Source organism: Sphaeramia orbicularis, chromosome 7, assembly GCF_902148855.1.
Source record: "Sphaeramia orbicularis chromosome 7, fSphaOr1.1, whole genome shotgun sequence".
Classification (NCBI taxonomy): Eukaryota; Metazoa; Chordata; class Actinopteri; order Kurtiformes; family Apogonidae; genus Sphaeramia; species Sphaeramia orbicularis.
Window position 1 is genome coordinate 22,441,803 of NC_043963.1, and position 27,857 is coordinate 22,469,659.

General features: G+C 39.2%; 2 protein-coding genes across 3 annotated transcripts in view; one reads left to right on the forward strand and one right to left on the reverse strand.

The window, feature by feature from the left end:
* The window catches only part of syt6a (synaptotagmin VIa), a 59,981-nt gene extending 47,293 nt beyond the window's left edge, over window positions 1-12,688 (forward strand). For both annotated transcript variants that reach the window (XM_030139138.1, XM_030139139.1), the window contains exons 2-7: window positions 1,058-1,442; window positions 2,465-3,026; window positions 7,541-7,661; window positions 8,622-8,793; window positions 9,875-10,025; window positions 10,882-12,688. In XM_030139138.1, the coding sequence (XP_029994998.1) occupies window positions 1,058-1,442; window positions 2,465-3,026; window positions 7,541-7,661; window positions 8,622-8,793; window positions 9,875-10,025; window positions 10,882-10,953 (1,463 nt within the window). In that variant the 3' untranslated portion in view covers window positions 10,954-12,688. The remainder of the gene's footprint in view (window positions 1-1,057; window positions 1,443-2,464; window positions 3,027-7,540; window positions 7,662-8,621; window positions 8,794-9,874; window positions 10,026-10,881) is intronic.
* olfml3a (olfactomedin-like 3a) lies at window positions 12,535-19,973 on the reverse strand. The gene is made up of 3 exons (XM_030139140.1): window positions 19,683-19,973; window positions 18,267-18,579; window positions 12,535-16,757 (listed from the first exon to the last, which is right to left on the reverse strand). Exons 1-3 carry the CDS (start codon window positions 19,791-19,793, stop codon window positions 15,973-15,975), a joined length of 1,209 nt encoding a protein of 402 aa, XP_029995000.1. The 5' UTR covers window positions 19,794-19,973; the 3' UTR covers window positions 12,535-15,972.
* Between the last annotated feature and the right edge of the window lie 7,884 nt (window positions 19,974-27,857).

Consider the following 27,857-nt stretch of genomic DNA (forward strand, 5'->3'; position numbering starts at 1 on the left):
TGTCTAGCATCAAAGTCCTGATGCAATTTCAGTCTTTTGATATAAATAATAAACTGCACAGCCTTACAAAACCTAACCTTACCTGTTGGTTTCATTCCCTGCTGATGCTTGTATTAAGTGCAAAATGCGAAAAAGGTGAGCAGAGTAAACTTTGAGCATGCCTTTAAGCCACTTCCCGCTATCTTTTGAGTGTTATGGAGGGACTAGAGACAGGAATCCTCTGAGAAACCACTGAGACGAGCCTCAGCGGGAGTCAGCATAGATAAATCAAAGTAATCAGTGTTCATGGAAAAGAACAGAGCAACATTTTGTGAATTGATTTCAACCCCAGCCATAAAATGTGTAGAACATTCCACTATCAGGCGTTGAAGTATAATTAATTTAAGTCAAGGATAGAGTGACTGGCGAGTGTCCCAAGGCGAAGCCATAGATGGAGTATGTTTTCTTTGTATGTGGTTTTTTTTTTTCTTCTCTGGGTTCCTATGAATACTTATAGAGTGCTCGTCAGCATTCTTGGTGCGTCTCCAGGTCTTTGTATGGCGCTTGTTCCCAAGGAAGCATATTCAAATATCGGGAAATAAATTAGTTTGACTGTGCCTGGCCGCCTTTATCTGTTTCACAGTATAAATCCCAAAAGAAAATCCTTCAGACAGTGGTTAAATTCCCATGAGACTCTTATTTATTTATTTTTTTTACTAATAGATTGTTTGCTTTTCATCATTTGCTGCAATTACATTTACCAGTGTATGTGTGCTGTAAGTGTGTGCATGAGTTTGTATTACATATATATGTAAATTCTGTTTGCATTAATGTGTTTTCCTTTCCTCTCGGTTGAACTGAGGGCTAATGGAGGTTTCTTTAATATTTATAAGGCTTGCAGTATACTTGGCTCTCTGTGACTAGTCTTATATAAAAACCACTGAAATAGCACCAGACCATTTGAAAATCTGATCCTAATAGACTGTCTCCCTCTCTCCCCTCTCTTACCCTTGTAATCACCATCTGTTTGTCCATATTGTGTGATCCTCTGTTTCTGGTCCCTGCGGCTCGCCACCAGACGCTACTTTTGGCCTCCTGCTTGGTGTGTTTGTGGTTTGTGGCCTGGCTCTGCTGGGCCTTCTTACATTTATCTCCTGGAAGCTGTGTTGGGTTCCTTGGCGCAACAAGGCCCATTTCCCCAGTCCATCCCCTACCTGTGGCCCAGAGCACTGCCCGCTCCAGCCGCCGCTCCTGCTGCCCAGTCCCCAGCAGTCTCCAGTCACCATGGCGACAGAGAAGGTGAAGGACCCCATGGGCTCAATGGGCTTCCTGGAGGCTGCAGTGAAGATAAGCCATACATCTCCTGACATTCCCACTGATGTGCAGCTCTCCATGAGGGAACACTTCCTGCGCCGCACGCAGCGGATGCAGAGGCAAACAACTGAGCCTGCTTCCTCTACAAGGTTAGTCATACACAAAGTATGCACAAAACTGAGACAGATTCTGTGATGTAGCAAATCATGCGTAAATGTGCTCAGGGATACAAGCATGCATGCATGAACACAGGCAAAGTCCAAGACACAACATACTGAGGTATAGAATCTAATTTAATCCAACATAAGATAAAAACATATAGGGGGAAAAGCTTTGTTGCTACACAATGAGAGTAGGCATCAAATGCCCTTAGTATGCAACTAATGAAGGTAGAAATATTATATAGGCAATTAAACATTCACAGAATTAATTATGTTACACAATTGTTCCTTTTTGCCCCAGAAGGACTTCATTTAAAGTCATTACAATTCACAAAGACTAATAATATGTGACGGTTTCTTCACGAAAAAAAAAAAAAAAAATGCAGCAACATTACTGGCAGAATATTAATGAGAGAATGTCATTTTTTATTATGCAGTTATCCTTTAAAAGCAAATTTTTTAGTGTTTGTGCAAAAACAAAAAAAAAACCTATTTAGAGGCATGAGACAGAAAGTCATCTGGCATCCCTGTTCCCTCATTGGAATCTCCTCCAGCTGTCATTGTGCACCTGTTTCTGACGATTGCCTGGAGCTTTGGTTTTTGTTGTCTTCATCATCGCTGGCTCTGCAGGGTGCCATTATTTACTATTTCAGGAATATTTTCAGAGTTTCATAACTCAACTAGAGCCTCTGTTCTCTCTTTTTTACATACAAGATTTTTTTTTTCTTTCTTTTTTTTTTTTTTTTAGAACAGTGCAGTGGCTTAAGTTACTGGCAAACAGTTAAATGTAACTGTGTAATGGCCTCTGACTGACTAATTGTTGTTCCTTCTAAGCTTGCCTTTTACATTTGTATGATCAATAAAAAATTGCAGTCGCCATTCATCAGCAGTTCTTTAAAGTCAGCTTGGTTTGTCAGAGCCATTGACTGTAAAACTTCTCAAAGGTTCCCTATAGATTTTAAATCCAGCTCTTCAACACATTGTCACTTTCTCTTTTCTGTCCACCACAGGCATAATTCATTCAAAAGACACCTGCCCAGACAGATGCAGGTGGGCAGCCTGGACCTTGGAAATGACTATGTGGCAGACAAAGATGAAAAGCCCACCGGCATTGGTCGAATCCAGCCAGAGCTCTACCAACAGAAGACCTTAGAATCAGAGGATTCGTCCAAGAACGGCAGCAGTAAAAACTGTGGCAGGATTAACTTCTCTCTCAAATACGACTATGAAAATGAGTCCCTGCTGGTCAACATTCTCAAGGCTGTAGACCTACCTGCCAAGGACTTATGTGGGACGTCTGATCCTTATGTGAAGGTCTACCTACTGCCCGATCGCAAAAAGTTCCAGACACGCGTCCACCGGAAGACACTCAACCCTACTTTCAGCGAGAGCTTCCAGTTTCCTGTGCCTTATGACGAGTTGGCAGTCAGGAAGCTCCACATGAGCGTCTTTGACTTTGACCGTTTTTCACGCCATGATATGATCGGGGAGGTGGTCCTGGACAACTTGTTTGAGATGTCAGACCTCTCCAGGGAGACAAACATATGGAGGGACATCCAATATGCCACCAGTGTAAGAACCCATTATCGACCTTATCTCTGTGTTCAGTGTGACATCAATGACTGATAATATCTCATATCGCATATATCTTATCGAATAGTGAGCTCAGATATACACAAAAGTCAATGCATTAGTTACATTCTGTACTAGAATATTGAGTGCTATAAAATCCTGCCGTTTGGAGTCATGTATTTGGTGACATCCAGTCCTACATAAAGCCATGAAACCAAAGCAATACATTTAAAGGGGTTACATGTAATATTGATATTCTAAAACCTCCATCAATGAATCAACACTCTGTATCTACAGATCGTATCACTCATTGATTGAAATACAAGGCTCAGTGTTTAAACACATCTGTTTTATGGGATCATCCAGTTTTGTTCTTCAAACAAAAGCTTGTAACAGGTTATGTTGACAGTCCATCAAATTAAAGGTATGGTAGGAGATGTTTTCCTCAAGCATTTTTTACTATATTGCTTAAAATCCCCCTCACACCCTGATTGCAACCAAATAATTAATGCTCTAACACAAAAATAAAACATTTTAGTCACCTGTGGAATGGACAGGACTGAAAAAATACCATCCAATCATTTTAACCGGCCCATCTCAAATGATTAAATGGTGATATGTCTATCATGGGGACGTTCGCGAATTCTGAGACTGCCGACAGTTCGGTTCAGGTGAACATTAGTGCCAGTAATGTAAACTATAGAGGTAAGAAAACTCAGTCACAACCTGCCTGTTATTTCAATTGGTTGGTTGTCCCCCCCGAGGATGAAGTTAATTGAGCAGAAGTAGGGATGTAAAAAACAGGGGGGGGGTTTGTTCACCCCCATTACCCCCAACAAATCGTACCCTGGTTGTAGGGATTTTCTTACCTGTGAATGTGGGCATGCTGTGACATCCAATAGTTGGCACTGTAGCTGTTTTTGGACCGAGATCAGCCACAGTAAAACCACACATCACTGCTGTTTTGTTTGTGTTGTCAATAACTGCACCAAGGATCTGTTTGGAATCTTCCAAACAAGGTCAGAAACAGTCAACTTAGCAAAGATAATAACATCACATAACAAAACGATACCTTCATAAGCCTCGTAAAACAAATTCACACATGTAGAAGAAACGCCGTGATTTCAGAATCAAACTCCATTCTTTTCATTTAGAGCTGTGTCCAGTGGTGAAAACCCTAGTGCACTTTGTCATTTTCTTTTAGTCTAGAAGTTGTTTCTCATGTCTATATTTTGGCAATTTCTGACGCTTTAGTCAAAGCCTCATCAGAGTGACTCACTACTCCCTCTAGTGGTTACATAAATCTGTCAGGCTGTCTAAATAGTTCTCTACACATATACACTACACACTTCCATTATTAAAAGCATTGGTTGATACAAGTTTAATAATGAAAATTTTAAAATATTTATAAGATTTATAAGATTTGCATGTTTTCTGGGATCTTTGTGTTAGAATCTGTGTTGTGCTGAAATTGACATTAGCTAACTTTATTTCTAAGTAATTAATATCCAGTTTTGCGCTCTGCTGCAGTGGTAGTGGTCTGTAATCTATCTAGTAAATAATTTTATTGGAAGTATGTCGGAAAAACACACTTGTTTTTAACTGATATTATATATCAAACTGTGGCTTGGCTTGAAATACATCAAACAACAAATGTATAAATCACAACCAAATATTACACTCTACCACATAAAATCCTCAGTCGTTAAATTTTGCAGCACACTATAAAGAGACTAGATGCACTCACACAATATCATAAACCAAACAACAACCAACAAACATGACACCTCTGGCAGCTTATTCAGACAATTATTTTTTCTTGGCTTTGTTACTTGATGAAGTCCGGGGGCCATTTTCAGGAACAAAGTGTTCCTTGTCTTTGGCATCACATTTTGCTCCTAAGAGCCCACATTGTTCTGAAACCTCCACGGAGACCCCCCGGTATGGCCCGCCCATGTTGTTGAACTCGATCGTCTTCAGGGGTTGTTGAATAATCGTAAGGATATTGCTTAGGAGGCAGAAAGGCAGTGAGCCTTCTCCTTGGCACACAAACTTTATTGAACCAACAAATGATTTTCTGACAAAATCCCTTGCTCACATTAAATCTAAGACTGGCAAAATAAAGAATGCACAGATGGTGGGATTTCAGTAGCACATTAGAAACAGACAAACATTAGATGGCATGTAATATAAGTCTTGGTTCAGATAAAGACAATGCTTAGGAGCACTGAGTAGCCAAATGAGTAGAATAAACTCCAGGAAAGAGGCTCGTCTTAGTCTTTATATCAAACAGACAAACTGATCAATAACACCTACAGACAGGATTTATAGCGATTAAGAGTCTGGAGGAGACCACTGTGCAATACAAACAAAGCATTCTGATTTCACATATGATCAGCGGCACTTATAGATGAGATTATTTATGGAAAAACAAAGGGCTAAATACTAGGCTATGGGGAGACGAATCCATGTAATACTTTCGATACTGAGACACACCAAACCCACCTGTGTTTCTACAAGGACAATCCGAGTGTCACTTCATACTTTTACAGCAGATGACATTTCTGCTGTGCTCTCACATTACGGCTGAACCTTCACACCCTTCAAACAAAATCCTTCTCTCCACACAGCAGGCAAAGCTAAATTGGAGCAGTGTATGCGAAGAGACGTTAAGACTGCAGCACTCAGACAGACGTGTTGGGATTTGCCAATCAGTGGTGTTCTCACCAAGCTCATTCAGAGTGATTAGAGGCCTGGCGACCTTAATACTGTTTATATGATGAGGCTAAGAGCCCACATAGGACAGATAACAGGACTTTCATTTCACTTGAGACTGTTGCTCAGCTCGTAGTCAAACAGCACTGTTTATACCCAAGTGAAAGCTAATATTTTAGTATGTAGACATGTTGTGTTTGGAAAGTTTTTGTCTCAGGGATTTTTGTTGTATTAGTGACTACAGCCGCCAAAACAAACCCTTATCTCTGACTGACTTATTTGCTAATAATGAACATAATCAGTCTGCATCTTCAAATATGACATGTTGACTTGATTTTTTCCCCCATGTTTTGTTTTAATATATTCTCTTGAGTCAAATAAGCTGTTGGTACCTCAATAAAACATACTGACAAAGATGAGAAAAACCTTAAGGGTTGGTACTTGTTCAGGTTTTTCTCACATCAGAAGCTACTGTTATTGACAGTGTTTGAGACCGCATCCTCAAAGCAGCAGTGATCAATATTTGCAAGAGCTATCACTCAAATGATGTAATGTGTCACTCATAGTGATAGACATACAGAGATGTAACATCCAAATCATGTTTCTGTTCCAGTATGGATTATTTCAGAGTTTTACAGCTCACTACTGTGGTTGCACTGCCCTGCAGCTTATTCTTTTGAGTCACTGTTACTGTCAGCAGTATGTCCATGTACAGAAGACAGCTGTTTTATTGGAAAATCCCCCGTGAACAGATATATTTCATGTCTTGCACTGAACCAGTAGACAGTGTTTAAAGGTCGGATTTGCGCACATATTGGAGGATTTAGCAACTAAAAGACACTTTTTTTCAGAGTTAAGTAAAATGCATGCATATATACATATATATATACAGGGTGGGGAAGCAAAATTTACAATATTTTGAGGCAGGGATTGAAAAACAGTATATGACCAATTAGTTTACTGAAAGTCATGAGAATTTATTTGCCACAAGAAAATTGACATAATAGAAAATGTTTTTATTCTATGTGTCCTCCTCCTTTCTCAATAACTGCCTTCACACGCTTCCTGAAAGTTGCGCAAGTGTTCCTCAAATATTCGGGTGACAACTTCTCCCATTCTTCTTTAATAGTATCTTCCAGACTTTCTTGTAATAGTTTTGCTCATAGTCATTCTCTTCTTTACATTATAAACAGTCTTTATGGACACTCCATCTATTTTTGAAATCTCCTTTGGTGTGACGAGTGCATTCAGCAAATCACACACTCTTTGACATTTGCTTTCCTGATTACTCATATGGGCAAAAGTTTCTGAAAAGGTATGGATAATAGTGTTAGGTATGATTATGACATCAAATATATGTTTGGTTTCAAAACAACTGACGTATTGCCTGCTGAGAAAAAACAACTAAATGTTCATTGTAAATTTTGCTTCCCCACCCTTTATACCTAATACATGCATATATTTTTCATTTCATAGTTTTTCATTTCATTATTAAACAACCATATTGTGTATGTTTTTGTTCACATTACACAAGTCTGGAAGGATGCACTGATTAGAGTAAAGGGTAACCCAGCAATCCACTAGATAGGGTTTCCTTTTCCAGCTGCCTCACTGAATCTGTGTCCAAGTGCTTCTAAGGCCAGTCCATGAACAAAATGTAATTGATCCAAGTAATAGACCTTGGGAAAAGATATATCTCCCCCTTAATGTAGATCTGTGTGGGTCAAAGCATCAGTGTAAACGTGAACTGAAAGTGATTTTGTTTTGGTTTGTGTGTGTGTCTGTGTGTGTTCTTACAGGAAAGCGTTGACCTTGGGGAGATTATGTTCTCACTATGCTACCTGCCAACTGCCGGCAGACTCACACTCACCGTCATCAAGTGCAGAAACCTCAAGGCCATGGACATTACTGGATACTCAGGTGGTTTATGTGTATGCAGCTGTATGTGTGTTTCCGTGATTTACTTCCAGTGGCTCGTAGCAAACAATCCCCTTTGAATATTCAATTGTAAGCATGTCAGATAAAATGAGCAAACAGTGGAAATCCTTCTGTACCGCTGCTTTGTGTTTACTTCAGCAGTTATTAATATTCAACACTTGCAATATTAAGACATTGTCAGCAAATAATCGCACTTGTTCTGTTTTTTTAATACACTGCTGTTCATCTTTTTCAATCCATTTTTCCCCTACAATACTCATTTTGCTTGTAAAATGTGACATTTATTGTGCTTTAAATGCCAAGGTTCAGGCGTAATTCGGAGTAAAAGTGACATGCCAGTCTCAATTTTAATCCCCTCAGTTTTTAGAGGCTTTAGCTGTCCAAGATTATTTCAATCTGTGTGTCGTAAATTGTGAAGCAGCTATCAAATTGTGCCTTCAAGCATATTGAGTTGCGAAGCAAGCACTCTTGTTTGTTGTTTATGGATTTAGGGCAGCTTACATTTATCTAAAAATGTGGCGTAATGGATCACACGAGGCGATTTGCCACTGATGGATGAAGATTGAAATCAGCATTCATCAGGAAGCTTTCTCAGTCATGCTATTTAAGTTATCCATGGCCTCCCGTCCTCTTTGTTTACACAAGGCGTTGACTCATCTACTTTTATGCACATTACTGATGCTAGGTCCTCAAGGGGTGCTTTCATGTACAAACAGAAAAAAAAGTGGAACGAAAGCTGATGAGACTGTCCCCCGATGGCTCCAGCTTTATGAACGTCTTTGAAGATGTTCTGGTAGTCAAGGCAAACATCCTCAAGTCTATGATCTTTTTAGTAATCTCAGAGGCTTGATCTTTATGCTAATTATTGTCATGAATAAGATGGAATAGTGTTTATTTTGATAAATCAATTTCCTGTCTTTTTTTTTTTTGTTCTTTTTTTAGATCCATACGTCAAAGTGTCGCTCATATGTGACGGAAGACGCTTGAAAAAGAAGAAGACGAGCATAAAAAAGAATACTCTGAATCCTACTTACAATGAGGCCATCATCTTTGACATCCCACCAGACAGCATGGACCATGTCAGCCTGCACATTTCAGTCATGGACTATGATCTGTACGTAAGACCACACCTTTACAATGCTGAATTTATTAGATGGAGCAGAGAGTTTAATGAAAACACATTTTGTTGGTTTGCTATAGAGCAGGCATGTCAAACTCATTTTAGTTCAGGGACCACATACAACCAATCTGAGCTCAAGTGGGCCAGACCAGTAAAATAATAGTATAATAACTTAGAAATAATGACAATGCAAATTTTTCCTTTTTTTTGTGCAAACATTACATTTACAAACTCTCCTTAAAAATGTGAATAGCCTTAACTTCCATGAACAACCTGAAATTTCTTCAGAAAAAAATTACAATTTTAACCATGTTATGCCTCAGCTAATTATTTACTCATCTGTTTTTCCAACTTACAGATCACAGTGGGTCTACAAATACACAAAACATTTAGTAACGGATGTGTGGAACTGAAAAATATAGAATTCAGTTTTGCAATCAGTACAACTTGAATGTCAATGTCTTTTGTGTAATCTTTGCAACTTCATCCTGGGGGATTGAACCCTTTGGAGAGCCGGTTTGACACCTGTGCTTTAGAGTCTGAAGAATAATGCACTATCTTGAGTTTTTTTTTTCTGTTTTCATAAGATTTGAAACTGTAAATGGAGAGGAAAAAAAAAGAAAAAGCAGACAGAGCACTGACAGCTGACAGAATGAGAAGCGGCATGTTAAAGGTCATAGAGTATGTTTTCACCGTGTAGCATAAGACGATAGGAAACTCTCAGGACTAGAACATCTTTAACATCTACTCTTAAAATAGGATTAAACCAGGTTTTTATAATAATCCCAGGATTATGTCTGGAATAAAAGGGCTGCTTCCATACTTGCTTCAGACCTCATTAATGGAACAAAGATCTTCTTTGATGTCCTTGTAAATACTGTGATGCGTCAAATCCAGTGTCACAGAGATGTGGACTTGCAGAAAGTCAGTGTGTCTATTGGCAGGACTTTGTAATGCGTTTCAGACTTGTGTCTCTTTTGATTACAAAATATAAATTATTAACAACAATTGATGTATGAGTTGTCATGTCGACTCAAGTCAGATGTATTTATCCAGAATGTGTGTGTCCCCACAGGGTAGGTCACAATGAGATCATTGGTGTGATGCGGGTTGGATGCCACGCCGAGGGACTTGGCAGGGACCACTGGAATGAAATGCTGGCTTATCCACGCAAGCCTATTGCACACTGGCACCCCCTGCTGGAGTCCAAGAAATCCGAGAAGGAGGTGGGTTCTAGTTCTTGTTCTTCTGGACCAGGGGTCAGCAACCTTTACAACCTAAAGAGCCATTTTGTCTTGAAAAAAAAGAAAGAAATCTGACTGGAGCCGTGAAAAAAATATTTAAACCCATCTATGTTTTACCATGAGGTGGCTGCTCTGCTGTAGCCTATTTGTGATTAGTTTGCTATTTAACTTTGTATTTCCATTAGAATAGTGCAATGTCTGGAGCATTTATGAAATTATACAACTACAAGAAAGAAAACATTCAAGATTTGTACAATTTTTTTAAATGATGGACACTATTTCCAAAACATACAGTATTTACGTTGTGTAATGGAGAAAAAGTGCAACTTTCATGTATAGTGATTTACTTACAAACTAGGAGCAAATGCAAATTCAGCATCTTGTATTGAATTTGGCAAGAAAATGATCCATTTTGGTTTTTATGCTGTCAAAAAATGTGTTTATTCCATTTAAGCCTGCACATTTTTGCAAATGGACAAAGTTAGAATAGATTTAGGCCTTTAACAATTTTAAGAAGTAATGACTCACTCAGTTCATTTCAAAATGTTCCTTATATTTTTTGACCAGAGGAGCCATAGACAGATGCTAAAGAGCCACGTTTGGCCCCGGAGCCACAGGTTGCAGACCCCTGTTCTGGACTGAAGTAATTTGAAACAGATTAGTATTTGCATGTTTTATTTTGGATTAAGAATCAGGGGCTTAGCAGCTAAATATCCCCCTTTGCATAAAATAATGCTTGATATTCTGTTGAATTTGTGAATGCCAGAAGTGCAACAAATAAAAAACAACCCCAGCATATGCCCTATGAATCACCGCCTCGTGCTTGTGTGTCCTGCAGTGGAAGGCGAGGACAGCCAGCTTTGACAGCCAAGGCTCCTGCCCCTCACCCCGGCCCCCCGCTAGTCCCTGAGCAGAACCACCTGTGACCCAGCAGTCCAGAAGGGGGTTTCCTCCCTCCTGCTGATCCACATCCTGTCTGTCTGATTGAGGAGAAACACAACCCTACTGTCTCTCCCTGTCTCTCTCTTCCTCCCTTCCTCGATCTAGTCCCAGAGCACTTCCAAGAACTGATCTAGGACCAACCGTCAGTCTGTTAGTCGTGTGAAGCACAGTCTTTTCGAGTCAAAAGGTTTGGGGTCATAAATTTAGACTGATGTGAAATGTGGGCGTTACAGTGACCCAGGTCTGTCGTCGTTTATCCTAAGAAGAGATTGGCCGTCCTGTCTGCAGATATGTAAGCTTGAGCTATCTGCACTGAGGTGAATGGATCTCAGTCTCCTCACAGGAGACTTTCAAAACACTGAACACTCAGCTTTGTGCTGCAAAGACTCTTTGATGGAGAAGCTCAGTTGGATATCACTCTCTGAAAGAAGCAGAAGTTTCACAGAGGGAAGCTGAGGACATGGGCAGGGTAGGGAAAAGACACAAATCTTAAATGGGATCTGAAGCAATTTGAAGCTGCAGCTCTCTCACATAGAATCTTACACTGCTGTATTAGCATAAAACGATACTGAACTGTAGCATTTTGGACCTATTAGATGTAAAACTGCTCCATCAGGCATTATTGTTGGGGAGGAACTGAGATAACTGAGATGAATTTCAACGCGCCAGCTGAACTCACTCTACTTGTAGTTTCATCAATAACATAAGCAATTATCTGCTCTCTAGCTTATTGAAGAGAAGCTGGGAATCAGGCTGGAAATTAAAATATCCTCAACTTGGCAATTTTCAGCTGGAGTGTTATTTCACAAGCAGCCAAGACTAAACAGACTATAGAAAACGTTATAGCAACAAGATCATTGTTATTTGCAAGAACTAACTGGTTTGTTATTCCAGAAAAACAAAGAAGAAAAGAAAATCAACTATTGACAAAGACAGAGGTATTAAAGTTGATAATAAAGAACAACAAACAAAATGGAAAAACCAACAAAATCACTGTCATTTTGCAAATTCCGTCAAAACAGACAACTTTTAGTCAAGGTTTCTGTAAACAGGGAAACTGCGAGCACACTCTACACACCCTTACCTCCTTCTCTGTCTGTTATTTGCTTTGAAACGGTCTCACTCTTTTCTTCCAACTGAAAACTTCAGAATTTTTTCCTTCAGATAAATACTTCAAGCAATTCTTTGTCTACTCGTGTTCTTTTCTGAACACATCTCTAGTAGATACATATAATTCATGTAGGTGTCTGATGGCGTGGATATGTGTAGACTCGTCGGTGGTAATAAAGATTGACCTATAGTCTGATAAAGATAAACTTACTCTTCTTTTAAAATTAGAAACATGCAATTTTCTTGATGTTTGTTCTGTCAGAGGATACTGTTGGCTCAGTGTACAGGGAAAAAAAAATGTATTTAGATTTGCTATGCAGATGCTTCGTCTGCAGCTGTACTCTCCTGTGGATTTTTCTAAAGTCATTTACTATAATTAAGGAAAAAGACTGCGGAACAGGTGTTTTATTAATTTACTTTAATGCTTCAGTTTTTTTCCTTTAGTGAGTTCATGTTATTTGCTAACACAGTCACATTAAAGATAAATAATGCAGAAAAAAAAAAAATCTGTAAGGTTCTGTCCTGTAATTGATTCCTTAAATGTCCAGATGCAAGTTATAAATACTGCATCAGTATTTATAAGAGAAAAAAAAAAAATACTACATAGCGTAGGTTCTATATATTTACTTTTCTTGCAGCTTCAGGATTACTCTGCAAAAGTAGTAACTTTGCTGTAATTGGAAAGCACAGATACAATCAGTTCATTCAGGCCAGGAAATGTTAAGCCACACAGTTAAAGCGATATCAAGTAGGAAACAGTGATAGATTATATTCGGGAGTGTGTACAGTCTTTTCGATATGAGCACCATTTATTAAATAGCATCCGATTTTTTATTTATTTATTTATTTTTTATTATTATCTGACCAGCAGCCAACTTTAATCTGATATGTTGCAAGGCTTTTGGCACTGGCCTGGACATGTCTAGACTGTTGGTGCCTCATTCAGAAGCAGAGGACACTGAAGAATCTCTGGACAAATAATACAGAGGCAAGTCTCCTCAGATGCAGAAAGAAAAAAAAAAGACACAATATATCATAGAGTATGTGAATATGTCATTGTAAACTGGGGGCAAGGCATCAAAACATGAGCAGATGCATTCAGCAGACCCAGTAGGATCTGGTTTAGCCATTTTAGGGTCTCGGGTAAGTTTACACTGATGCATCTGAGACGACAGCACGGGGGCAGTATGACGAGTGAACAGGTCAACATCTACACAGCAGTGGCATTTCTCTAATTGGCACTTGTTATACTGAGAATGAATCAGTGCATTATTGTTCGTGCTTGACGTAATCCACCATAGCATTACGATCTCTCCACAAACGTGATGGTTTGAATATAACTCTCATTGACGCTGTCGTTATAATGGTGAAATTCCTCTCTAGACTAATGGCATTAATCATATATTCGTAATATCTTATTTAAGTGTAAAATTGAAAAAGAAGTGGTTGAATAATGACGTAGCTTTTGTTCATCCTTTTTTAAACCATGTGCTTTATTATGGTCTTCTATTTCTCTGACAGTGTGGTGTGTTTTCATAGTAAATAAAAATCTGTTCAATCAATTGCCTTGGTTTATGGACTGTTCGAGCCCTTCTAGCTTTGCCTAATATTGTAACGTTTCATGATCTGATCTTGTCCCCCCCCCCCCCCCCCCCCACCTAAATGTCATGATAGCACTGAATTTACAATTTTCTATGGAACATTTTGTATTGTAATAATAGATACATATGAGAAAATGTAAGTTCAGACAGAGTACGATATGATTTCCATTTAAAATCTTGGATATTTATGAAGACTTGTAATATGACTACAGTGTGTACTAAAGTAAGTTGAAGTAGCACACAATATTTGCAACACAGATTGTCTTTTCTTTGTCTGAGTACGTCTGAAAATCCATAGCAGATAAGATTTTGTTGTTTTTCTTCCCCCCGTGGGAACTTGATGTGTTTTGTGATATGATTTTTATTTCCATTCATTTATTTATCTATTTGTTTATTTTTGATTAAAAGACTTATGCAAAACTGTCTCTGCACTGTTGGTTTTGTAGCAACACGCCTCATAATGACAGCACAGAAAGTGGCTTAACAAGGGGGAGAAAACACAGAAGAAAAGAGATTTTGTCTGAATCAAATGGTCAAATTAAATGAGGACAGGACGCACATAAACACAACACACAGGCCTAACAGTAACAGTACAACTCGACAGCCTCTAATAAACTCAATGGCATTTTCGTGTTTTTTTTTTTTTTTCCCCCTTTGTCGCCTATTCCACACCGAAGAGATCTGTAAATAAATAGTTTGCCGGTAAATTTATGTGCACTGCATCAAGACATAGTTGAAATTGGTGGAATAACCATGTTCGCTTTCTTGCTGTGAGTTACATAATGAGATCGATGCCCCACATCAGCCCAAGATATAAATAATTGGCTTGTCTTTGCCCACCTTAGTGTAAAAACTGCAAAAAACAAACAAACAAACCCAGAATTAGAATTAGTTCAACAATATAAAAACCAGCACTATGAAACTTAATGTGGTATCTTAATTCAATTAGTACACAAACATTAACATAAGGGGAACACTGAATATCTTTATTGGTTGCCTGGTAACAGCTCCACAACTTTTTTTTCACATTTTCTACTAGCATGTCAATTTGCATGGTGTTGACATGCATAATTAGAATTACGTTTCCAGGAATATGATAAGCTGCATCAAATCCCACTTAGTGAGAAACATAAGTTAGTTTTCTCTTCATTTCCAGTCCATATTCATGACAAACAGTAAAGAGGCAAAACTGGGAAATGGTGCTTCTATACTCACATTGCCATAAATAAACAATTCGCTTTTTGCTTCTTATGCATATAAATTGTCTGATTAGAAAAAAAACAAAACTGTAACGCTGTTTAGATTAAATTTCAGTTCAAAGTGATGGAAAAGTTTCTGCAGGATTCTGTTGCAGAGGAATAAGATATTAACTTTCAGTTCTTTGGTTTTGCTGAATTAAATCTTCTTGGTTCTATCTTCATTCATTTGTATTTAATGGACATTTTAAAATTTTACTTTGGAAGAGGTTTTACAAGAACTTCCAGACTTTCTCAGAACAGGTTTTTCACTTCCTCGGGTTGATTTTTTTTTTTTTTTTTTTTACCTTTTTTTCCACAAAGGAGTAAATCCATAAAGGAAATGGAAACGACTTTTTCAGTTAAAGTCTGAAACACTTGGCTTATGTGACTGATCAGGTATTTGTGGCATCTTCCCTATATTCCTGTGAATTGATGAGGAAACTAATGCTGGTCTGGTCTCTCACAAAGGTATCCATCATTACCGTGATCTACTGCAAGTGACTTATAGACTTTTTATTTGATGTTTCAGTTCTCTCTGTTTTCCCAATCCACATACATACACACAAGGCAGAGGGGGTATTTTTTTTCTCTTTGGAGAGCAATTATAAAAATCTCCCATTTTGTGACTTAAAACGTCATTTTTTATGTGGATGGGAACCCAGATGTAGAGAAAACGATCTGTTTTGTAAAATATTGCACATTAGTGATGACAGGGGTTAAATTATGCATGAAAAAAGACATCACAGTCATTTTAAACTGAAAACAGAATACTCTACTTCTTCTACTCTGGTCATTAGAGCCATATATGACACAGTTTTTGTCTCCAACTCTTAGCAACACAATTAAGTTCAGATTATAAACTCCACATCATTTTATGGAAATGCACACAATTTGCATTCTTGATTCCTTGCCAAACTATCCTTTTCAATCCAACATGAATAAAGATGCTACTACCTGTGAAATGAGCAGCCTACAAGGGTACTTAAAAATGTTCTGTATTCTTTATCGTCACCTTTGAAATTGGGTACTCAGCTGCTTTCAAACCAGCAGTTTCCTCTTCATGGTTAGTCTGTAAATGATTTGGTAGCCATCATCCCAGCCATATAACTGTCTCTCCTCTGGGTTGTATTTCAGGCTAGCGTGGGCTCCATACCTCCTGGGGAAGTAGATCAGGGGAGCCTCCTGGCTTATTACCATGTCATTGACATCAAATACACATTGAACCCGAGAGCGGCTGGCCAGGCGGGTGTTGTAAACAACATAGATAGTCCCACAGACAACAAAAGCCGCCTCTGCATTTTCCCGTGGGCACCGGGTGTCCCAGATTTGTTCTATATCAAGAGTGGCAGGGTCCATCTTTGCAAGGTTGATGTTGGGTTCATTGTCACTGGAGGCATACAAGAGCCAGAGGCCTTCGTCATCTGCTGCAAGGTCTGCAATAATCTCTGGGTTAAGGCTGTAGACAGTAGCAAGATTATCCAATGGAAACATGGCAATGTCTGTCACCGACCCACTCATGAGGTCATATTTAACTACCTGTACTTCTGCGTCAGCCTCATGTTTTATGTAGTACAAGTGGTCGTTATAAACAGCACTTCCAGGACCCCTCCAGTCATCAGGAAGTTTAATCTGTCTGCTGCCTGTAACTCCAGAGGAGTTGGAAAAGTCACGCACAGAGTTGAACTGGAAGACAGTGTCTCCTGACGTCCCATTAAAGACATACACTTTGGATGATCTGGGATCTCTTGTCCACATGCCTTTTGGACTTCCTACTCTCTTCAGGATCTTCACTGATCGGATGCCAGCAATGATTTCCACACAGTCTGCAGTGGAACAGCACAAACAGAAAAGGTTTTGTAAAAATATTCTGCCAGAAATAACCGTGGAGACCTACTCGCAGTTCACGTCTGAATGCAGTAACTAATGTGATGCACATAATTCCACTTTTCTCTCAAGCTGAATGAGAAAAAATATGTTTTTCTGATTATCTACGCTGTATTACCTCCTCCATTGCAAAATCACATTAAAAACTCAAGTGCTGTATTTACATTTCTTTCTTCAAATATGAAAAAATGTGTTGAAATGTCATCAAACCGCCAGCAGCAGTCAATATGTGACTCTACAAATTAAAGTAAATTCACATCACTCTGGGTGAAGTTAGGCACATGCATAATAAGAGGCAGGATACAGGCAGCAAGTAGATGCTTTCTGTAAAAGTACTGGTACATACTGTGCTTCCACTAAAGAACGCAAAACAAAAAGGATGTCCCCTGATGTCTGCAGGAGTGAAATTAGCATTATGCTCACAAATATAAAATAGGGTCCCTACAATGCAGTAAAGTTCATTGTAGGTCACTTCACAGACGTTCACAATGGATCACTGTGTGCAGAGCTCACTTCTGCAAACATGAGCTTGGAAAATAACACTGCTGACCCCAGGGCAGCTTCCTGTCCTGTATCTCTCCACAGAGGCGCAGCTCCAGAGTGCACACAAGATGTTAAATACACATGAATAACAGAAAAAATTTCATCCTGCATTCATTTTATTTTTGGAGTAAAATCGGTCTTATTTATGTAAAGAATGACCACAAATATGAGTCTGTGCAGATATGTTTTGACAGCACTGATTAGCAAAATTTAAATGCTATTGATTGTCAGACAGGATAATAAAGAAATCAATATGTTTTTTTTTTTATTTGCATTACTCTGTTTAAGAGCCTGTACCAGAGAATTTATTTCTTCATAGTCTTAGATTTTGCACTCATCATTTGAATCCAATTAAAGGCAAAAATACGGATCACTAACTTGATGTGGCAGATTGCCAAGCTCTGCCAGCAAACCCAGAGGTGTTTCCTGGAGTTAAAATATAATTCAACAACATTTCACATCGCACATGAAGGTGTGATGCATCCCTTTTACCTGAGTAAGTGAGTCAGTGTTGCAGTTTAGCACTGTAACAGCACTAGATTATAAAGACAAATGCTGCACTCACACAACACAAACAGGGGAATAGCTCGGCTCAAATAAATGACTTGCATCAAGCCACATTTCTCCTGGAAAACATGACTGCCCACTGACTCAAAGTACACATTAAACGACTTGTAACAGCAGCATGTTTGTTTCCCATTTTCCAGTGGCATGTATTTTCCAAGACAGTACCTCTGGGGTGGTGCTGCGGTGTTAGAACACTAAAGTTAAATAGATCCTATATATCCTATAGATGCTGTAGATGCTGACAGTGCCAAGAAGGAAAATGAAGGTACCAGATCAAAAGGCAGCCGTGCTTCACTGCAAAACTTTAGTTAGTGTGTATGTGCTTCCTGCGAGCTCACCAGAGACTCTGGAGTACAACTCCTCCCAGTCTTCTTCCTCCTCTTCCTCTCCTCTGCTCTCCTTCAGGCTCCATTCTCCCTGCTCCACCACCTTGTCTGCTTTATTTACACAGGCTCGAGGGGAGGTTTGGGTCTCCACGTAGTCCATTTCCCGCTCCACGCGATCCACTTTGACCACAGCTCCTTCCAGGTCCTTGAACAGCATGGCGTGCTCCTTTCCCAGTGCATCCACAGCTTCAGCAGATAGTTTTTTGAAATCCTGCAGCTCTGTGTGATAACGATGGGTTTGTTCATGCCACAAGTGCATGCGATCCTAAAACACGTGAGCACAACGACACATGTGTTACAATCTGATGAGGCTTCTCTGAATTCTCTACTTTCACTCATATACCAGTTCATCATCACTGTCACCATCACAGGCTGCAGCACTGTTTATACCTTTGTGGTGATTGACACATTCATAGTGACAGTTAAATTATTTAGAGCAAAAAGCAATAACCGATGGCTTCTCCACTGTCTCCTCTGCCTCGCTTTCATTTTCTCCCCTTTGCTTGCTATGGGCCTGTGGTCAAATGGAAATGAAAGTTCAGTCAAAACTGGCTGATGAATTGCTTGTGTTCATATCAATGCAGAAGTTGAGGCAGTGTATTGGAATGGAGACTGGAGAGAAGCCACAGGGAGTGAAAAAAGAACAATTTAGCTGTAAATAGATGTTTCATTTCATGCAGATATCAGTTTTATGGTCGTCGTTTTGGTATTGCAGATGGCTGACGAAAAGAAAAAATCTGACTTTAAAACCAATCATTTAGAGTTTACTGAAATTAGTTTCTGCAATAACCAGGCATGTAATCTCATTGTATTTCCTGTAACATTCACCTCAAGCCATTAAAAACTTAGATTTTTTTCATGGCACCTGTATTTTGTCTTAAACCCCCCTTAGAAGAACAATACTGCAGCCTCAACGGTTTTATTATTCCCCCAAGGCTCTTTTTTTTGCATTGCCGTTTTTGTCTGTGTCTGTATTAAACGTCTCTCGCTGTTTGGATGTTTGATGCCTTTTGCCATAGAAGCAAAGGTTGAGCATGTACTCATTACTGGCGTGTCATTGTCTTAAATGCACAAGAAATTATAATGTTGTCAGACGGAAACTGCGTGTTGCATGAGAAGGAGCTCTAAGGCTCAGCCTGCATGCATCATCTGATATTTTCCCAGAGGCCCGTGCAAAGTTGATGAGCTGGGTAGAGATTGCATTAATTGGAATGTTTTACCATAAAGACATTAAAATTCAATAAAATTAATGTTGTCTGGAATGTTTTCTGTTTTTAATAACAGTAATTTCAGACAGATTTGCACAGCTTCTTTACTCATGAAAACCAGTTTGATCAATCATTCATTTATTGGGAGATTGCTTCCTACCTCAATCGCCAGCAATCTGTTCTCCAGATAATCCATCAGCCCCTGGTAGTAGTACTGAGCTCCAGAGAAAGTCCAGACTGTGCAAAGAAGAAGGACTAATGCCGGTTTCATTGTGAGTCAATGAAGGGCACAGCTGACCTTCTTTGTCTGTTACAGGTTTCTGTTGTCGACGTCTTTCCCTGCAGCTGCTGTCCTCCACAGCCTGTAAACACTTGAACTCAGTGTTTTGTGGAGGATTGCACTGTAACTACACATGCAAAAAGGTGAGAAGGACAGAGAGTAAGAGGCCGCTCTGAGAGTTTCCAGTTCTTTGACTGGTCTCACTTTGCTGGAATGTTTTCCCAAACTCTCAGGGAGGAGCCTTGTGACTCCTCTCTATCTGCAAAAAGTACTACACTGACTCTGTGCATGTGTGTATGTACACACTGTACGTATTTCATTTCAAATGAATGCCTGGCATTTACCGATAAAATATTAATGTTGTGTGTGTATTACATATTTACAAGAAAATACAAAATGTCAAGGCTTGTGAGGTGCAACAGGAGAGACAACATAAATTTATGAAAGAGAAATGTTTGGATCAAAAAATGATGCAAGAAAATGAAACTATAAAAGAAATGTTTGTCTAGAAAAGTAGTGACTGCTGCTTTTTTTTTCAGTGCTGGAACCAAAACTGATATTAAAAACATGTATACATTTACTGATGTTTTATTACATTAAATAATTAAAGAGAAGAAAAATACTGTGAAAAGCCTGGTAAATCTACACAACTAATGCACTACATTACAGGTATTTCTACCCATAGCCGTATTTTTGTACTTTCTTTCTTTCTTTATTTAGGATCCCCATTAGCTGTACCATAGCAACAGCTATTCTTCCTGGGGTCCTTACAATAATCTTTACGACCAGTCAATGCAAATGACGTAAAATATAATCATACAAAACAATTTTTCACACACTACATAACATAAAAGAAAATAAATAACAGACAAAATACAGACATGACAGCTCATATTTATACTTATATTTCATATTTCTATCCATATTGTACACTTATTACCCTTGATTTCCTTATATTTAGACCTTTATGCATTATACAGAGCTGAAAACTAAATCTGGTTGTATTGTATTACTTATGTTTTGCAATGACAATAAAACTGATTGTATTCTAATAACAAAAGATGAGTCCGAACAACACTATTAAAGTTGTATAGAACAAATTTAAAAGTTGGATAAAACATTTGCAGTGGTGATTTTGCTTCATTACACAAGAACACAGCATTTATGGCTTCACTGGTTTCTGTTCCCACACTGACAGCTAGAATTAATCAATAACACTTCATTGTTACTTGGACGCAGATTGCATTTGTGTGATGTGGGCGGTCAGCACAACTGTAGATTACCTTCAGCGCAGGTGGAAGTGATTACACAGGCTATCTTTCTGACTGTCAACACATGACCTTTCACCCCTGTCGTACAGAAAGACATCAAACTGCAGCTGAAGGTTTTACACTCGAAGAAGCGTATCACAAAGTCAGAAAAGTTCATGTTAAATAAAGATTTGTTTCTGTATCTTCATGGTTTGATTAAGAGCCGGTGCCTGTCTCTGTAACAGCCCAATAATTGTGATGTAATCATGTTGTTTTTGAGTGTCCGCCGCCCAATCATCTATCTCAGCGAGTCCTAAACTGAACCGCAAACCCCTTTCTATTTTTATGCCTGCAGACAGCAGACCAGACTGTGAGCGTCGTCATGGTAACAAAGTGCCGTACAGCTGCTTTTAGAATCGAAATGGGCTACCTGGAGTTTGATCTAATCTGGAACGCATTGGCTGTCTGGTACTAACTGGTGAGGGCATTGACAGGCCAATGACTGAAAAAAAAAAAAAAAAAAAAAGAAAAGGGCAAGTGTGTTTATGTGTGTAAATCTCTGTCTGGTTTATGCCCTGGAGGTTTATTCAATAATATATTTTGATTGATATGAGTAATTACACTTTCATCTTTTTCCTATTTTCCAGGGTCATTTTTGAGGTATGCGTCTTATTCTACTTGTCAATCACTGCAGGTCTTAAATCTATTATTAATTACAGGTTTAATCGCACCATCGAGTGGTGTGATGTGATCAAAGGGCAAGCATCACTCAAGATTCATTATTTCTACTAAGTATCAGTGTGCTGTTGTCTCATAACCTTTAAGCTAGAGGCTGCTTCACAATAAAAGGATTGTACTGTGGCAAAGACATTTGTTTGGAGGTGGAGTACATTGATTTCTCTTGTTCAGGGGTGAAAAAACACAAATGTCCTGTGGCAAGATTTACTAACCCTGACTAGGTCCAGATGTGTGTATACTCCCGTACTTTATCCACAAGATGGCAGCAATTCTCTTTGTGTGAAAAAACTGCTGCTGGATTGTGAAGTCACATAAAGGTAAATCATAATGTACCTCAATTGGAAATGCCATTAAAATGCATTATTATGAATCTGATGAAGACACTAATATATTAAATCAATTTATAAATACACAAAGTTATAGTGTAATATGATTATGTGTACTCCTGTGTATCCATGCATCTCCAAGTATGTGTCTGTGCATGACAGAGTGCAGGAGATTTCGTGTAATCTCACGTCTCTCTGTGTGTTTGCCTTCACACCAGGCGTCAGGAGCCACCCATAAAAATGTCTTTCCCCTGCAACAAAACAAAAAGTTAAACACCCATAAAGACAACATTCTTTATTACCCTTTTGTATTGATTGAGAGGGTCAGAAAATGCAACAGCCTACTGCCAGGTCGTATAAAAGTGTAGACTGAACGAGTGAAGCAACGTAAATCCTTTAGTCCCTTGTAAATAGCTTTAATACACCCAAGGCGCCAAATCACTTGACCTGCGTTAGCCTTGCCGTTTGGGGGCTTTCTGGCTGACTGAGCAGTGTGGAGCCAGCTCTTCTCCTCCCATTCTCTGGCTGTCAGTCCAGGTAAAAGTCAAGGCCTTATTAGTGACACGCTCACTCTGCCTGGCTTCAAAACTTCATGGCATCTCATATATTTAACTAGCTACTGAGAATAAAATCCCTTTTTTCCCGAATCCTGCATTTTTCTTCTGTTTTATTGCAAGAAAAAGCAGTGAAAGTGCATTCATTTCTCATAAAAGCTGTTTCTACTGAGGGTCCAACTAGTGCTAAATCTTAGTGTTTGTGTTGTTGGCTGCATAATCTTGGAAAGTTAACATCTTGGTGTGACTATACAACCAGCTTTGGGAATATCCACAGAGCATCAGTGAGTCATGTGCCTACCAGGAATTGTGAAATGGTTGAGGTATGAGATTTATCCCAGCCAAATTTCAATGAGGTATGCATTATGTACACACATAAAGAACATACACTTCACAGGTGTGGCCTGTTTAATTGGTTGCACAGAGGGGCTTTTTTTTTCTCAGATATAAACCTTTTTCATCACATCTAAACTAGGATGTGCTCTGTAATGAAAACTGTCTCTCAACTTCAGTTTATCCAGTTCATTTCTTCCTATCCTGACAGCCGACATGCACTTGCTTGGGTTCGCTAAATGTAAGAGTGCCTGAGGGGCTGTGGACAGCTGCTCAGAGGGGGAAAACTTTTGACAAAGCAGCATTTATCCATGGTGGGCGCTGCATGGGGATCCAGCATGGCAGCTTGACCACTGGAAATAAAGACACAGTATGTGAGAGAATATCCAAGGAAATGCCGTCACAGCCAGTTGTCCCTGGACATGAGTATGCAGCTGTTAACCACACTGCTCCTTGGTCTTTATGCTGCTCTCTGCTCTGCTGCAATATGCTTTTTCACACACAAGCATCACTGTCTGTGCAATGTGCATCTGTGCATCATATTACCTAAATTTGAGCATTTGTAGGTGCAATAGGTGCATGAGTTCTTGGAGCACTTAACGTGTTATGCAACGCAGTACACGATTGTGTGCCCTGTAGAAATCTTATTATATTGTCTACACACCTCAACAACCACTCCTCAAGCGCCGTATGCATGTGCGCCCTAAAGCTTGTCTACATGACATGTTTCAGCATTGTTCTTGTTGCTGTTTCTGCCTCTGGAACTGAGTGAGGAAACATAGCAGGAGGTGGGCTTGTGCATACCATTATCTCACAAAGCACTCATTACAGGAGTATCTCCCATATCCTCTATCCCAGCACAACATGTCACCTCATGCTCTCCACCTCATTCTGAGCACCGCAGCACTCAAGCCCAACACCTTTTTGGCATAAGGCTCCGCTCTTACTATGACTCACTTGAGTGAAATGCCTCAAACATTACGGTTGCCAAATTATGAAGTGAGCAGAAATATATACAAGGGTCTCGGCCCTGCTCTTCCTGTAAGCAGAGGGGGAACGGTGACTTGATGCAACCACTTGCTGCCCACCTGCAAGCACTCTTTTCATCAAAACACACAGCCATGTTTTGCCACCATACATCAAGAAGACATACATTTCATTTACTGTAAACACTACAGCAAAAAAATTACGTAATCGTCTGCAGACGAGAACATAAAATTACAGTTGTTAGAATTGCTCAAGTTGATTATGTGGCTCCACGGAATATGTTTCAACACTGATTAGTGCATAAATACCACATCCCGGTAGTTATCTTGCAGAAAATCACCACATTATCTGCCCTTACGATTTGCTGAATGGCCTGACTACATGTAAATTGGGCATCCATCTTTTATAAGGTAATTGCATGTTTACAAATGCCATGTCTGGATTAGTGAAAGTATGGATACAACCTACCCTAAGATTTATCCATAGCTGCTCTGTAATTACTGTTTGACTCTCATAAAAACACTATAATATATCAGCCATGACATCCACTGATCATGTTATAGTAGACACCTGTGATCACACGGACAAGCCACGGTGCTGCAAGAAAGAAGTTTCTGAACTACTTGACCTACCCATCGGGTATTTATTTATCAGGTCTAAATCTTGAAGCATGTCCTGAGAATACCTTATCCGAAAAACCTCTGTCACAATCAGAGCATCACAGCAGTCTGGAGCAGAGCTCAAGAGACATGGCTTTGTCAGCAGCTGTTTCAGTCTGTTGCACAGTGTGGAAAAGCTCTGTCATGGCCTACCTAATGGTAATTGTTTGGAGCAGTGAGAGCCCACAGTCGTGTCTGTGTGCTGGTATCTCATGTGGAGTGGAGGCGACAGCAGTGGTCCTGAGGCAGAAGGTGGTTGTTGTTAGGAAAGGGTGATATTTCTTCTCAGATTTCTCATCTTATAAAAACACCTTTATGTGGTGCAACAAGACTGTTTGTCAGTAATATTTCAGTAGATAGCACAGCAGTTGAGGCAGGGACAAAGAGAGGTGAGGAAAGAGGAAAAGTGGGAGACGGGGAGAAAGGAAGGGAGAGAAAGTGTCGGGAGGAGAGGGATGGCGTCTCAGACAGACTGTCTGGCTGCACCGGGATCTCCAGCACTCAGCGTCACATGATTTTGGGGTCAGAGGTTATCCCCACTGATGAATATCGGGCTGAGCCTTGTCTCCCTCACAAAAGAAAGGGAGTTGTTTTCACTCCCTAGGTCTGGAAAGTTTATTTCAGGAATCCATCCTGCCAGCACGGGACTGTAAACCTGTCTCAAGGCAGAGGAGTTACATCCACAAATATTACATTTTTTTTATCAGCCTGCCAAAACATCCAGAGACGCTCCCTCTCATTGAAATGCATCTATGGGTGTAATCACGTGGGAGTGGGAGACAGAACTTGCATACATGTGTGTATTTACCAATAAAACATGTATCCCTGGGATTTTGACAGGATTTGGAAGATTATAGTCTGCAGTCTGCGAACTGTGTGAAAATACAGTGCTTTTTGTGTTCGGCTCAGTCTCATCCCACGACCCATTTCATTATTTCCAATGACTTAGGTGGTAATATACCAGCTCTGGGTGAGTTGATGAACTACTGTCCCAGCAACTGTTAATATTTCTAAGATGTTCCAGCAACGCAACTTATAAGATTTTTTTTTTTTTAAAGTTTATTTATGAGCTTTTCTGTTCATCTCTAAAGATCATAGATAAGTAAACTCTCCAAAGCATTCAAACTAGAAAACCACTTGGAGAGCGCAGACCTCTGCCAAGGCAGATCAGTGCCCCCCCTCGATCACCACCAAAATTGAATCATCTGTTCCTTGTAACACTATCAACATTTCCTGAACTTTTCATCCAAATCCATCCATAACTTTTTGAGTTATCATGCACATGGACAGACAGACAAACAGACCAATGCCGGCAAAAACATAACCTCCTTGGTGGGGGTAATTATGGATTTCTACTAAAAGGTTCTGATAGATTATAGCTGTCTACAAGTGACAAGGGTAATAGATGAGATCACACATAAATAAATGGATAGCAGAGGCCTGTTGGATCAGTCTCCTTAGAAATATCCCCGATGATTTGACAGTTTTGATTTGAGCAATGAAAAATCTCAGACTTTTTCAGGTTAGAAGGGTCAGACAGCTGACAGAGGAGTAGACAACATCAGGGTATGGACAAAAGCTGGTGTGACAGAAGTTCACAACAGCAGGTCACATTTCTTGGCATTGACTTTTCTCTTAACTTTACCAGAAGGATGACCACCAATCTCCCAAAAGATATTCACTCATTTGATGATAGTATTGATGGAGAGAGGTGTCTAACACACCCAAAAGCCCCTAATAGAAGTCCAGTTGGGTTAAAGATCTGGTGTCTGCATATGATTCAAAGTACTTTCATACTCGTCAAACTATTTTGTGATTTCTCATATGGAGCAGTAGAAGAGACCATGCCTATCAGGTTATTTCTCTGATTTATCACCTGTCTGTACATTTACAGCTAAAGCTACCATATGGCTTATCTTAGTATGAATAAGGGGTAACGTGCCTGCTGATGGCTCTGTACAGAGGTAGAGAAGTTGGATTTGTGCTCCTCACTAAGCTCGTCATTTTCTTCTGCTTCTAATTTTAATATTAACCCATGCAGACCCAAACAGCCACCGGCGACCAAAATCATCTACTGATCTAAAATGTTAAATCACTTCTGAACCACAAAACCTATTAATACTTTGAAATAATTGGTGTAAAATGTAGTTTGTCTTCTTTTCCTGGTTATTAGCTATGACACAGTTGGACATTAAGAGCCTCTGTAGTGACTGTGGAAACACCGTCATCTTCTACAACACAGGTGTCAAACATGCGGCCCGGGGGCCAAATCTGGCCCGCCAAAGGTTCCATTCTGGCCCGCAGGATGAAAGTGCAAAAATTAACAATCCAGGTTGTCCAAATCCTTTTGGTTCAGGTTCCACATACAGACCAATGTGATCTCCAGTAAAAAAATAACAACACAATAACCCATAAATAATGACAACAACAAATTTTCTTTGTGAAAAATTGTGGAAAATATTTAAGTGAAAAAAATAACATTACACTGTGAAAATATTTACATTTACAAAACTATTCTTTCACAATAAAATGCAAATAAATACATAAATAAAAACAAAGATGAACAACCCAAAATGTGCAATTTGAACAATTTTCTGCCTGTTACTAAATGTTTTGTGCATTTATGATCCACTGTGATCTGTAGTTGTGTTAATAATAAGAGATGGAATATTGCAGAAACTGTTCAAATTTTAGTTCCAAACTCCAAAATTTTAACAATATTCTGCCTTTAACCATATGTTTATGTAACATTGTGTGTAATGTACATGTATAAATAATAAGTCGAGGCAAAATATTGTTCGAATTACACCAGTGTTTCAAATGAAATTTCTGTTTTTTCAGGTTATTCACATCTTTTTTGTAAAATGTAAATATTTTCATAATTTAATTGGGGGGTTTTTTGTACTAAAACAAAAAGAAAAACTTGGCTTTGTCATTATTTATAGATTATTAAGTCATTAATTTACTGATCTGGCCCGCTTGAGATCAAACTGGGCTAAATATGGCCCCTGAACCAAAACGAGTTTGACACCCCTGTTCTACAACATTGATTCACCAGTAAAACCCATGGAGTTTAATAAATAACAGTGGATGGAGACACTTATTTTTATGTTCAGTTAATGTTCAGTCACTGTTTGCTTAGTTTTCTCTGTTTTGAAACAATATCCCTCAACCTTGAATTAAGCTTTTATGAACATCTACATCACCA